Here is a 13,963-nt window from a genome sequence, read left to right on the forward strand (position 1 = left end):
GAGCCCTGCAGCTGGCTCCCTGCTCTGCGGGGAGCCTGCTTCTCCCTCCCTCTGTCACTGCTCCTGCTTGTGCTCTCTCTCTCAAATGAATAAATACATACATAAATACATACATACATAAAATCTCAAAAAAAATTAAAAAAAGTTAAAATTGAAAATGCCACGCCGAAGTAGGAAGGCTTCTCTTCTCCCTTTGCAGTGACAATGGCATGGTGAGAGTGGAGACCTGGTCTTGCTCTGAGTTGCTCAGGCACCAGGTGAGCAAGTGGTGGCGACTACACACTATCGGTGATCTTATCAAGCTAACATTTGCCAAATATTTGCTACGTGATAAACACCAAGCCCAATGCTTTATAGGTATTCTCTTGTTTCTTTCAACCACCCTTTATATTAAGTGAGAAAAATTGAGGCTTAGAGATCACTTGTAAGTGACAAGGGTCATAGCTCATGCTCTAAACTAAGTACATGTTTCTTCTCTTTGGGTCTAAAAATTAGAGCATGGGTGACGGGCACTGGGGGTTATTCTGTATGTTGGTAAATTGAACACCAATAAAAAATAAATTAAAAAAATAAAAAATAAAAATTAGAGCAGCCTCTGTACTTCCTTTTACATGTTAGCCTTTCAGTGTTTTCATATATACATTCACTTCATTTACATGCTGCTTGAGGTCATTAACTTCTTTCTAGAGATTAAATGTTATATCTAGTTTGGTATCAATTTGTAAGGCCTTCCTTGTACAGCTAAAGTGGAAGTGATCTGAATTAATGGGAAAATTAATGGTTCGGATATCATTTTATGTGGAAATAATGTTAATTTGTTATGTTAAAAACCATGTTAATCATGTTTAATTAAACAGTGGCCTTATTTTGAGAACATTGTCTGCCCCACCATCACCAACCACCATCACTGCACCACACAACTATCTATTTTCTGAGCATCATGTATGTGCCAGGAATCCTGGCTACCTGTTTCACATACATTCCCTCCAAACTTCACAACACACCAACAGAGGAGGCACTGTGGGCCTTACTTCCCAGCCAAAGAAGGATCTGAGAGAAGTCCTAGATTCTAGATCTTCACAAAGGTTTTATTCTCGTCACAAGGAGACAGACCTCCAAAAAGCCATGTTTAAAAATAAATTTTAAAAATGAAGATCAGTGTTTGGTCTATAACTTGACACTTCCCTGGCAATGTGAGATAATTTCTTGATTTGGGAAGACTCGGGAGAAACTGCACATGCAGTAGCAAGCTACCGAGGGACATAACCAAACCATGCCAACACAAATTTTCTCTTGCCTGCTGTCATTCTCTAAACCAGGTTTTATGATGACAGCAATAAAAACATATCTACTAATTAGGGGCTTTTTACCTGCATTGTTGAACTTTCCACAGAATTCCAGCATCTCGGGGTTAGAGATACCTTTTTGTTTGTTTGTTTGTTTTTTAAAGATTTATTTATTTATTCATGAGAGACACAGAGAGAGAGAAGCACAGACACAGGCAGAGGGAGAAGCAGGCTCCCTGTGGGGAGCCCGATGTGGGACTTGACCCTGGATTCTGAGATCACACCCTGAGCCGAAGGCAGACGCTCAACCACTGAGCCACCCAGGTGTCCCAGGTTGGAGATACCTTAAAGGTCATTTAGGCTGATAGTTTTCCTTCTCCCATTAGACAGCTTGGTTTTCTACTCTATTTATGAGGAGGGAGAACAGAGGCATTTTATATATATTATATATATATTATATATAAGCATAGGCATAATGAGATCATATCACTTATGTCAAACTGTCAGACAATGCAGAAAGTTGTCCACGTTATGTTTGACTCCACAGAGAGCAAACCATGTGTAGGTGATGAGTCAACCCTGACTGGACACCAACTGTCTAATCAGGTAACACAACTGTACACCACAAAAGTTATACAGGATAACACATTTTTAATGCTTTCTTTTGATAGAATTTTATATTTATAAGAATTGTTCAAAAAATCCCCATTTATTCTTTCCCAGATTTACTAATTATTAATATTTTGCCCCATTTGTTCTTTTTTTACTGAACCATTGGGGAGCAGCACTTTATTGACATCTTGTCCCTTTATCCATAAATATTTCAGCATTTATTTCCTAAGAACAAGAGTTTTCAGTGTAATACATTTTTTAATCAAACCCCAAAGTTAACATAAAATCAGAATTCATTTAAAAAAATATGTTAACAATAAAGAAAAATACTTTGAAGAAAAATTCTTCATTTTGCACAAGAGAGGAGTTTTTTGGCGTTTTGCTTACTGTGCTACTCCTAGACTCTACCACAGATAGTGCCTGGGCACACAGCAGACACTCCATAAATACTTGTTAATTTCCTAATTATGGTGTGATACTATATTGGCTGCATTTTTAAAAAGATTTTATTTATTTATTTATTTTAAAAAGAGAAGAGACAATTTGCAAGCGGGGGAGGGGGCAGAAGGAGAAGGGAGAGAGAATCTTAAGCAGATTCCACACTGAGCATGGAGCCCAACGTGAGGCTCAATCTCACAACCTGAGATCATGACCTGAGCCAAAATCAAGAGCTGAATGCTTAAGTAACTGAGCCGCCCAGGCGCCCCTGTTGACTGCATTTCTAAACAAATGTTTCTAAACTAAAGCAAAGACAAGGAGAGCAAAAATATTCAATCATTTCTTTATTTCCTATAATTTATAGTTCACTAGTTACAAAAAGGAATAACTCTCAGATGTAAAGGACTCCTAGGAAATTAACTTTTTAAGATGAGACAAAACAGACGACAACGTAAGCAATTTCATGGGTGGACCTGCTTTCTCGTCAGAGGTAGCGGTTCCTGATGTATTCTCGGTACATGGAGAGGTCTTCTTTTCCAAGGGGCTGCATGATACCTTGACTGGCCTGGATGTGGGCTTGGAAGATTTCTGTAGATTTTCTATCTACTCTTGGAGGCTGAACTTCGTAGATATTGTCTTGTGAGAAAGCTGAGATAGGTGTTCTGTAAAAGGGAAGAGAAGACAAAGGCTACATGAAAGAAAATAAAGTGAAAGACTCACAGGCAGCTATGGTCTCAAAGCATTCAGGAGCTACTGACCTTGACCATGTGGACTTAATAACGGGTTGTAGGCCCCCCACCCCCACCCCGCATTCTCTAAGCTGGCTTCCTCTCCCACCCAGAGGATGGAGCTGGACCAGCACCTGTCTGGGAAGTCTTCTGTGAAGCACAGGCTAGGTGGGCACCCATTCTCTGTTCTAGCAGCCCTGGGGACACCCATGTCTGGGCACCCATCTGCCTCCCTCGCATGACTGGAGTAACTTTAGGTGGGGGCTGTATATTTTTTGCTCCTTGACACATCATAGGAACTCAATGTGTTTTTTTTTTGGTGTATTTATGGAATTCATTTATTTGTTCTAACAATTATCTATAGTTTTTAAAGGAAGATTTAGTAGGAATCAGTGAAGTAAGAGATACTAATTCCTTCCTCACATTGATAAGAAGAGCAAACGAGTTTATACATGTAAAGGGCTCACTTAGCATAATGCTGGGCACACTGTAAGTGCTCAGTAAACATGAATTATTATTAATAATTACAGGTGCATAATTCCTTATCTGCAATTCTGAAATCCCAAAAGCTTTAAGACCAAATGTCACTTTGATGGTAAAACCTGACCCAATTGAAATTCATTCAGTGGCATATCCTAACCTGAACCAACAATACCCATTCCATTTTGTGTGAATATTAATGTGTTCAGTTATCAGACAAGTCCTCACATCACACTGGGGATGTACCATCCTGTTATGCTAACACCCCCAAAATTGTGAATTCTAAAACACATCTGGCCTCAGGCTTTTGATAAGAGATTGTGGATCTGTAATAGGCAGGCTCCTTCCTTTCTGAGGTATTGAAAAGCACCCAAGAATCTCTTTATTCAAAAATATCCCTCCATATCCCACCATCCAGGCTAACTTAAGGCTTGAAATTTCCTTCACCCACTGGAGAAGGTGTTGTCTCCAGAAAAGCCTCATCAAAATGCAGTTTGGTGTCTGACACAACCTTTACTCAATGAACACTGAGCACCTACATCCTTAGCTGAGAGCTGGCCTTCAAGGGATGAGTCAGTCAGCCAAGTCAGGTGTGATGCAGAATGAGCATGTGTGTAGAGTGTGGATGGAAGGTCAAGAAAGTGCCACTGATGGGGAGGACGGAAAGCTAAAATGTTGTGAGGGACTCCACACTCTACCACTTGACCCACGGCTGGCCCTGTGAGGTGGGGGATACATCTTATGGCAAGATAACACAGAGGGAGAAGATCTGAAGACTCTATTCTGCTGGGCTGGAATCTAGCCTTACTCATCATATCAGAGGCATCAGGAAGGCATCCTGAATATGTGGTTGTTTGCTTAGCTGGGACCCCTTATGCTGGGGGCAGGGGGGGATACCTTGCTGTCAGGAGCAGAATTGGGCCTGAGTCCCAGTAAGTCTGAACCTGGAATGTCAGCATTTCAAGACACATCAGGAAGTGGAGACACACAGTAGAAGACAGGAGTCGTATAGTAACACCCCAATCCTCAGAGGATGCGTTGCAATCAAATGTGGATCTTTCTTACCCAGAAAACAGTCAAGGTAGCTCACTGTGCTTTGTCTTTACCTGGAACACTAGCACATCCTGCCATGGCTGGAGATGCATTACATTACATCAAAATAAAATATAGCTGGAGGTGGAATATTCTTCCTGGAAGCCAACCTCAACTGTTTTCATCTCAGGATCATACAGTTCAATTCAAATTTGGTATATAGTTTGTGAAATACCCCCATTTTTTTTGAAGCACTTAAATTATTTCACACAATCTTAGAATGTAACCTTATCTAAGTAAATAAAAAAAAAAAAAAGGAAAATGATTTACTCAAAGTTAAAAAAAAAAAAAAAAGACCAAGGTGAAAGAATCCTGAGATGTCTGAATCTCCATCTGTCCTCCAGCCTGGCTGCAGTGCTTTCTTCGAAACACACAAGTTACAGTTATTCTGATGTCTGTGGAGAACACGCTGTGATGGTGAACAACTAGGATGATGAATACATGAACTCTTCTCAATTTTCCCTCATAAAAACATGCAACTCTCCAGCCATTTACATAATTCACACTGAAATGTTAGAATTCTTTCATGGTTGATAATATTTAGGGTCAAACCTTTTTAATCTGAACCTTTAAAATGAAGACTCCATTAGGGTTTTTAGAGATTCTCCTCAAAGCACCAGCCAGAGCAACTACTCCTGAACCACATCACCTATACCTGTCTAGAATCTTCCCCTTCTCAAATCCCTTTTTCATATAGTATCTTACTTAATCTTCACACTTGCCCTGGAGGCAGGAAGCACTGGGATTATATGCTCCATTTCACAGATGAGATATTTAAAGTCAATTTTAAAATGGGACCAATGGTTTCTATCCTGTCTTGGAAGCCAGACCTTTGCCCAGAACCCTCTGTGCATCAATGAAGACCTCTCTGGCAGAAATCACACCAGACACCCAAGAGATGCAGGAAGAGGCTATCTTGGGTACTAAACCGTAATGAGGCTTAAGGGGAAATGCCAAGTGACCAAGTCATTGTTTTGTCCTTCTGCAGAGGCCTCGGCTGAATATACAGGTGGGCAGACTGAGGAATGTAATAGCACCAGGGCACAGGAAGCACTGGGATTATACCCTCCATTTCACAGATAAGATTTTTTTAAAAAAGATTTTATTTATTTATTCATGAGAGACACACACAGAGAGGTAGAGACACAGACACAGGCAGAGGGAGAAGCAGGCTCCATGCAGGGAGCCTGATGTGGGACTCGATCCCGGGTCTCCAGGATCACGCCCTGGGCTGAAGGTGGTGCTAAACTGCTGAACCACCAGGGCTGCCCACAGATGAGATATTTAAAGCCAACTTAAAATGCCTGTGGATGTAGGGCTGGGACAACCATGAATGGGGCCATAGACCAGCCATTTCTGCCCAGTGCCTTTGCTTGCTTACCAGTAAATCAATCAGGAGTCCTCACCCTACTTCTTCGTAAACTGCTTCACTGCCATGTGGATGTCTGACATTTCACCAAGTCTGAAATATCAGCCTGAAATGGCATCAGATTGAGTGGCGGGTGGGTTTTGGGCTCCAGCACCACCTCACTATGGTTTCAAAACAATGTAGGGAGTCAGAAAATGCATCAACTATCCTCTTTGTCCTTTTTATTCTTCTAGATTCAAAGCCTGTATTAATCAACAAAATTGATATTAAAATGGCTCTTACTGGGTTTGGGCTGGAAAGAAGCTTAAGATATACTCAATATTTTTGGCATAATCAGAAAAATGAGGAGGAAGAGGCAGATTCAGAGAAACTCTTGTTTCTTCATTTTACTCAGACATCAAGAAGCCAGTTTCAATGAGCTCCCCATGGTCGTAAGGCAGGGGTTCTCCAAGTGTGGTCCCCAGGCCAGGCGTGTTAGCATCACCTGGGAACTTGTTAGAACTTGTTAGAAATCTAAATTCTCAGGCCCAGACCTACTGAATCAGAAACTCTGAGGGTGGGACCCAGCAAAGATGTTTAATAAGGCTTCCTGGTGATTCTAACACTTGCTAAGTTTGAGACTCTTTGGTCTAAGGAGGCTAAAATGTATCCAAAATGCTAAATAAGATTTATTTGTGGTCAGTCAGTAGCACTGTACATGTTTAAACCAGAAACCTTTTTTCAAATGATATACCACCACTAACCTTCCATCAACAATGATAATTTGATGTTTAATTGTAAATATATAAGCAGTGATATTAGATGCACCACACATTTCCTAATGAGGAGACACATTTGATTTTCCCCATTGGCTTACACACCATTTCCAAGGTGGGAAAGAAACACAAAAACATCCAAAACCCTCACAAGGGGCCGCTGGTCAGCACCTTGTCTCTGAGGGTATTGGAGAGAGATGGATAACTCAATAAGGCTTTCGAAACTACATGGAATAGTCTTTTTATTAGCTTAGATGGCATCTGTTTCTAGATTAAAAGACCAGTACTTAAACACTAAATGATGTGGAAACTGTGAAACTACTTTCTTTTATTCATTCTGGTGGAGAGAGCTAGCTTATTACTGCACTTTCATGGTGGAAAAGATGGTTCCACTTTTCTCTCTTGGCCATAAACAGAGGGAATTTTGTTTTCAACTTGTCCTCGGAGCCCCGTAAAGGGATAAGACCTACTGCCCCTAATTCAAATGCCAGTAGTATTTCTGGAGATAAAATATTATAATTACAAATGTGCAGGCTCATTTCTTTTTATCTACAGAACCTCATTCCATCTTCAAAGAAGAGCTCTGTATTTCCCCTCAAGGAATGTAACAGTCTTATTTAAAATAATATATTTGCCAGTTCATTTATGGGCTGCTTAACCCATACCTCTTTGGTACACTCAAACACCAAAGATCGATGACACTTGGCCTTAACTGCAATTCCCATTCACAGAAGAGAAACACTTCAGGCAGAAATTCATAAGATGCACCACATGTTCTTAAAGAAAATACTAAAAAAAAAAAAAGAAAAAGAAAAAGAAAATACTTACTTGTGCCTTTTTATGCCTTTTCTTAAATGTGGTATTCCTCACTTGGTTATATTATATGACCATGTCTGACAATAACCGTATCTTACACTTGGATGTAGAACTAATGTCTGAATCTCCTTTAAAGTTAAATTCCTATTGACGCCTTTTTTCCTAACACATACAGAATACTCAATAAACATGCTGCTCTGACAGGAAGATATTTAATTGGTCAGATTGAAATGTCTTCTGAATTCAGTTATGTCATGGTAATTTGTGGCTGGCGATAGAAAAATGGGACAATATTTGTATAATTTCAATAATACTATCCAGGTGATGATACTTTTGCATATGTTAAAAGGTTATAGCTTTCCTATGATTAGCATTTTGGCATATATCAAATCCCATTTGGCATTTCCAGAAAATTTAGTAATGGTTCTGGTCACAGAATATCTATCCCCTTCTGTTGCCATCACAAATTCCAAGTTTATGTTTCTTTCACATCACCAAATAACTCTTTGTTGGTCGTAACTGATCATCAGGTCATTTCTTTCATCATTTCCTCTGATTTTTGAGAGAAAACTGTAATGAGGCCAGGTTCAAAATTGATCGGATGCTTCTGGTCTCGGTGGAGTGAAACCTCAGCAAATGCCTTAAAAGCACCAGCCCTTGATTATTAGTCTATCTGTCTTTCTGCAGGTTTTACAATTAGAAAATAATGGCCCTTACCTAACCAGCAGAGGAGTCTATGGTACACATTGCCATGAAATAAATTTCTCTCTCTCTAGCCTTTACTACTGCTCAGAGCCTTCAGCCCTCAGTGTGTGGATGCCAATCTTACTTTTTTTTTTGGACGATCCATTGCTTCTCTTTAGTTGCCTTATTAGGTTGCTGGTATCTTTCCAATAAGGTACTCCCAGTCATGAATCTATTTACCAAGATGGTGTGGTGAGAATGTGTCTGCTTTATCATGTTAAAAACTCAAGAGAATGTTGTGTATTACTTACACTCTGTGCATAAGTATAGACACCTAAATCCAAAATGTAGCTCTTAGATGCCTAACTCTGGGTAATGAACAAGGGGTAGTGCAAGGGGAGGTGGGCGGGGGACGGGGTGACTGGGTGATGGGCACTGAGGGGAGCACATGACAGGATGAGCACTGGGTTTATACTGTATGTTGGCAAATTGAACTCCAATAAAAAATATACAAAACAAACAAAAACAAAAATGTAGCTCTTTACTATACCCATCCAATATGGTAACCATTAGCCACATGTGTCTACTTAAATTTAGTTAAAATTAAATAAAATTTAAAATTAGCTTCTCAGTAGCACTGGTCACACATTTCAAGTGTCTGCTAGCCACATATAGCTAATGGCCACTGTTTGACACAGTGTAGATACAGATTATTTCTATCATCACAGAAAGATCTATTGGAAAGACTTAGAACCTCTTTCCTATTATTCTTTCCTCATAAATTCTGTGTACTTTAATGTCTCTCTAAGCCCATTACCCTAATAAATCTCTGTATACCATTTCTTATTCTCTGATCTTTTATTTATATATTTACTAGGAATATTTATATACTTACTAGGAATACGAACTCCATTTTGATCACCTCTTTATCTCCAATGTCCAGAGGAGCCCCTGGCATATGGTAAGTGCTCAAAAGTTATTCATTGACTCCTAACTCTGGGAAACGAACTAGGGGTGGTGGAAGGGGAGGAGGGCGGGGGGTGGGGGTAAATGGGTAACGGGCACTGAGGGGGGGCACTTGACGGGATGAGCACTGGGTGTTATTCTGTATGTTGGCAAATTGAACACCAATAAAAAATAAATTTATTATTAAAAAAAGAATGAATTAATGACATCTGGTTAAAGATTAAAATTTTACCTTGGTTTTCTAAATTCAGAACCTGAATTCATTGTGATTGGATTACTTGAGATGACGAGGAGGTTAGGGTTTCCCACTAGAAGCCTTGCTCCTAAGTTCCTTTCTTCATATAATCCATATGTGGACAAGGCAACTGAGGGCAGGCTGGAGTGCCTTCTAGCAGGGTAAAGCCATCAACATTGGTCAAAAAACAATGGTTAGGCAGAAGGGGTGAGTCCTTATTCTCTAGAGGTGAGAAAACAGCGACTCAGGCAGATTAACAAAGTTAATAAATGGCATGTGTCAACCTTCAAATCACCTCTAATAAAACAAAAGGCAAAACATAGCCCTCTATTTTGGGATCCGAGAAAGCAGGCACTGCCTCTATTCCCTTTCACAAACCTGTCATGCCAATTTCAACACTGGCCGTATGGGTCAGCACTTGTTATTTGCTGCCTTGCCCCTCTTAGGGTGCTTTCACATGTCTTTGGGTATATCCATGTGATATCATAGAGTGAAGGTGACAGACTTGAGGGGCAAAGTCCTTACCCATGTGTTGGGAAATTAAACCATGTTATTACCTGTTGATGGCATTCTAAACATTATCAAGGTAAAGAAATTAATTTACTTTTTTATTCCTACTAAAAGACAGTAAGTCTATATTAACACACAAAATGCTATGAATCTATGGGACCCATGGGTGGCTCAGTCAGTGAAGCCTCTGACTCTTGATTTCAGCTCAGGTTGTGATCTCGGGCTCAGGAGATCGAGCCCTCCCTTGGGCCCTCTGCTCAGTGGGGAGTCTGCTTCTCCCCCTCACCCTCTGCCCCTCCCCCTGCTTGTGCACGTGTACACATGCTCTCTCTCAAATAAATAAACCTTTTACAGATTTATTTATTTGAGAGAGAGCGTGTGTAAAATCCTAGAGGAGAACGCAGGCAACACCCTTTTTTGAACTTGGCCACAGTAACTTCTTATGAGATACATCCATGAAGGCAAGAGAAACAAAAGCAAAAATGAATTATTGGGACTTCATCAAGATAAGAAGCTTCTGCACAGCAAAAGAAACAGTCAACGAAACTCAAAGACAACCTACAGAATGGGAGAAGAGATTTGCAAATGTCCTATCAGATAAAGGACTAGTACCCAAGATCTATAAAGAACTTATTAAACTCAACAGCAAAGAAACAAACAATCCAATCATGAAATGGGCAAAAGACATGAACAGAAAATCACAGAGGAAGACACAGACATGGTCAACAAGCACATGAGGAAATGCTCCGCATCACTGGCCATCAGGGAAATACAAATCAAAACTACAATGAGATCCCACCTCACACCAGTGAGAATGGGGAAAATTGACAAGGCAGGAAACCACAAATGTTGGAGAGGATGCAGAGAAAGGGGGAACTGTCCTGCACTGTTGGTGGGAATGTGCACTGGTGCAGCCACTCTGGAAAACTGTGTGGAGGTTCCTCAAAAAGTTAAAATTAGACCTGCCCTGCGACCCAGCAATTGCACTACTGGGGATTTATCCCAAAGATGCAGATGCAGTGAAACACCAGGACACCTGCACCCCGATGTTTCTAGCAGCAATGTCCACAATAGCCACACTGTGGAAGGAGCCTCGGTGTCCATTGAAGGATGAATGGATAAAGAAGCTGTGGTCTATGTATACAATGGAATATTCCTCAGCCATTAGAAATGACAAATACCCACCATTTGCTTCGACGTGGATGGAACTAGAGGATATGATGTTGAGTAAGTAAGTACTCAAGTAAGTCAATCGGAGAAGGACAAACATTATCTGGTCTCATTCATTTGGGGAATATAAAAAATAGTGGAAGGGAATAAAGGGGAAAAGAGAGAAAATGAGTGGGAAATATCAGAGAGGGAGACAGAACATGAGAGACTCCTAACTCTGGGAAACGAACAAGTGGTGGTGGAAAGGGAGGTGGGAGGGGGGTGGTGATTGGGTGACGGGCACTGAGGTGGGCACTTGGTGGGATGAGCACTGGGTGTTATGCTATATGTTGGCAAATTAAACTCCAATAAAATAAATAAATAAATCTTTAAAGAAAATGCTACGAATAGAATATATGATCCCTAACAAAGTCTAATTATTTCAGCCTTATTATGCCACTGAAAGCTAATGCCATGTCACAGAATAATGGACAAATCTGATTTTTTTATATACAAACATGTCCAAATACTTTTAATAGCTGCTGTTGTAACAAGATGATTGTACTGTCCTCCAGCAGAGACACTGAAAAGGAGATTGGAAATCTCATAGGCAAGTTAAAATTCATTAAAGGGAAGATGACAGTAATGCCAGTCTTTAAATGACCCACCACAGAGGAAGCAAAAAGTGGTGATGAGAAGAAGGTGAAGAATATAATCTGTGATGGTGGAACATAGAGTGTATCACCTCACAGACCAGAGACACAGGCTGCTGTCTGTATGGGAGGCCCTTCAGAGGCTCAGCAATAAGCAACCTTGACTCCACAGGGTAGACTAGGTCTTTTAAGATTTTGATAGGACAGAAGTAGGTGGCATTTTGGTAATGGAGAGAGCATGAAGACAGCAAAATCCTTATTGTGTGTTTTCTCAAACACTCATCTGCCTTCAACCTGTCAGGGAGCCATGTCAATGACAGGCCAACCAGAGAAGCACTGCAGTCTCACAACAGTGGAAGATTTTATGCCTAAGCCTAAGCAACAACAACACAGAACAATTATTTATAGAACACAATGACCTTAATATATCTCAAAAGATTTATGCATTTGTAATGTCTAAGGCTGCTAAACTGTATCTTTTGAAGACTCATTTGTCATTTTTCATCAGATCTACTAGATGAAAAAATTGCATATGTTTACACACGGACAGGATACACACATAAAATATTTATATATGATACTTATTTATCCTTGTATACACTCAAATACAATATATATTTATGCTTACATACATTATATACACATATGCTGTTTAGACATAATGCTGTGGAAAGATGCAATCTATATATTTCAACCTTCCCCACAAAATGATGTACTTTAAATGACTCTATGTGAACTCATTTTTATCATGTTCGTTTTATGGACATTTACAATGTGCAGATACTGAACCAAAAGTACAGTTGATGAGTGTTTGGAGTAATGGAACCAATAAATCTAGACAACATATTGTAACATTTACTATTTCTTAGATACAGTTGGAACATCTTGCTCTTAAAATGTGACTTTTTATATTGTCATATGTAAAAAAATCAGTGTATTACACATAAGGGCCCTAGAGGCTGTTATAGGTTTGTCAGGGAAAAGTTTTTGGTTACATTAAATCACTGCCATATGTATATGTCAATTAAATATAAAATATTAACAATGTTTACCCAATATTTACCATGGAAAAACTACTGTGTTTCAGAATTATCAACGTATTTCATTTTTATTGTAAAATAAAACATAGTTACAGGAAACCACACAAAATGGACACATAGAAATATTTAAAGGTGAACACCACCCAGGTCAAGAAATAGGAATTCTGGCAGCTAAGCAAGCCCCTTTCATGTGCCCCATTCCCATCATAACCATAGTAGCCATTATCCTACAGGATTCACTTCTTTGCACTTTGAAAAATGATTTTTTCATTCAAATGTGCATCCCTAGGCTTTAGTTTAATCTTGCCCATTTTCAAGAGTGTGACATGCCTTTTTTATTTTTTAAATTATTTTTTAAAGATTTTATTTACTTGAGACAGAGACTGAGTGAGAGCAAGCAAGAAAGAGAGAGAGAGAGAAAGAGCACAAGAGCGCACACAAGCCAGTGGAGAGGCAGAGGGAGAGGGAGAATCGGACTCCCCACCAAGCAGAGAGCCAGATGCACTGATCCCAGGAGCCCAGGGTCATGACCCAAGATGGAGCCAGATGCTTAACCGACTGAGCCACCCAGGTGCCCCCACATGCCTTTTAATCTATAGATTCTCTCTCCCTTCTTTTCCTTACATACAATTCATCGGTTGAAGAACCCAGGTTGTAGTTATTCTCAGCCTGGATTTGCTGACCACATATTTATGATGCAATTCAAAATGTTCCTCTGTCCTTTATATTTCTGCAAGTCAGCAATTGCTTCCAGAAGCTTGGTGAGAATTTGCTTCAATTGCTTCGGCAAGACTATAGGTGGTGGCGTGTTGTTTCATCAGGAGGGTCATACTGTCTAAGTTATTTATCTCTTTTGATGTTAACAGCCAATAAAGCTCAATGCCTGCATCTGGTAACACTGGGGATTGCCAATGCTAATTATTTCTTTTTCATTAATTAGTTGTAACACTGTTTTTTGTTTGTTTGTTTTTTTTTTTTTAGATGCTTTCCCTCACCTCTTACTTGGTTATCCAGTGGTACAATTCATACGATTCAAAGTCTTACATGCTTGATTTTTCCACTTTATTTTCCAGTTTTCTGTAAAATGAAATGATTCCCTATAATCTGTCATAGTGATCAGGAATTTTAAAAAACATTATAAACTTATGGA

General features: G+C 39.7%; 1 protein-coding gene across 4 annotated transcripts in view; it reads right to left on the reverse strand.

The window, feature by feature from the left end:
• Positions 1–2,667: 2,667 nt before the first annotated feature.
• The window catches only part of FIG4 (FIG4 phosphoinositide 5-phosphatase), a 123,918-nt gene continuing 112,622 nt past the window's right edge, over positions 2,668–13,963 (reverse strand). For all 4 annotated transcript variants that reach the window (XM_077902802.1, XM_077902801.1, XM_077902803.1 and 1 more), the window contains one exon: positions 2,668–2,998. In XM_077902802.1, coding sequence (XP_077758928.1) covers positions 2,821–2,998 — 178 coding nt within the window. In that variant the 3' untranslated portion in view covers positions 2,668–2,820. The remainder of the gene's footprint in view (positions 2,999–13,963) is intronic.

The sequence above is a fragment of the Canis aureus genome, chromosome 7, assembly GCF_053574225.1.
Source record: "Canis aureus isolate CA01 chromosome 7, VMU_Caureus_v.1.0, whole genome shotgun sequence".
NCBI lineage: Eukaryota > Metazoa > Chordata > Mammalia > Carnivora > Canidae > Canis > Canis aureus.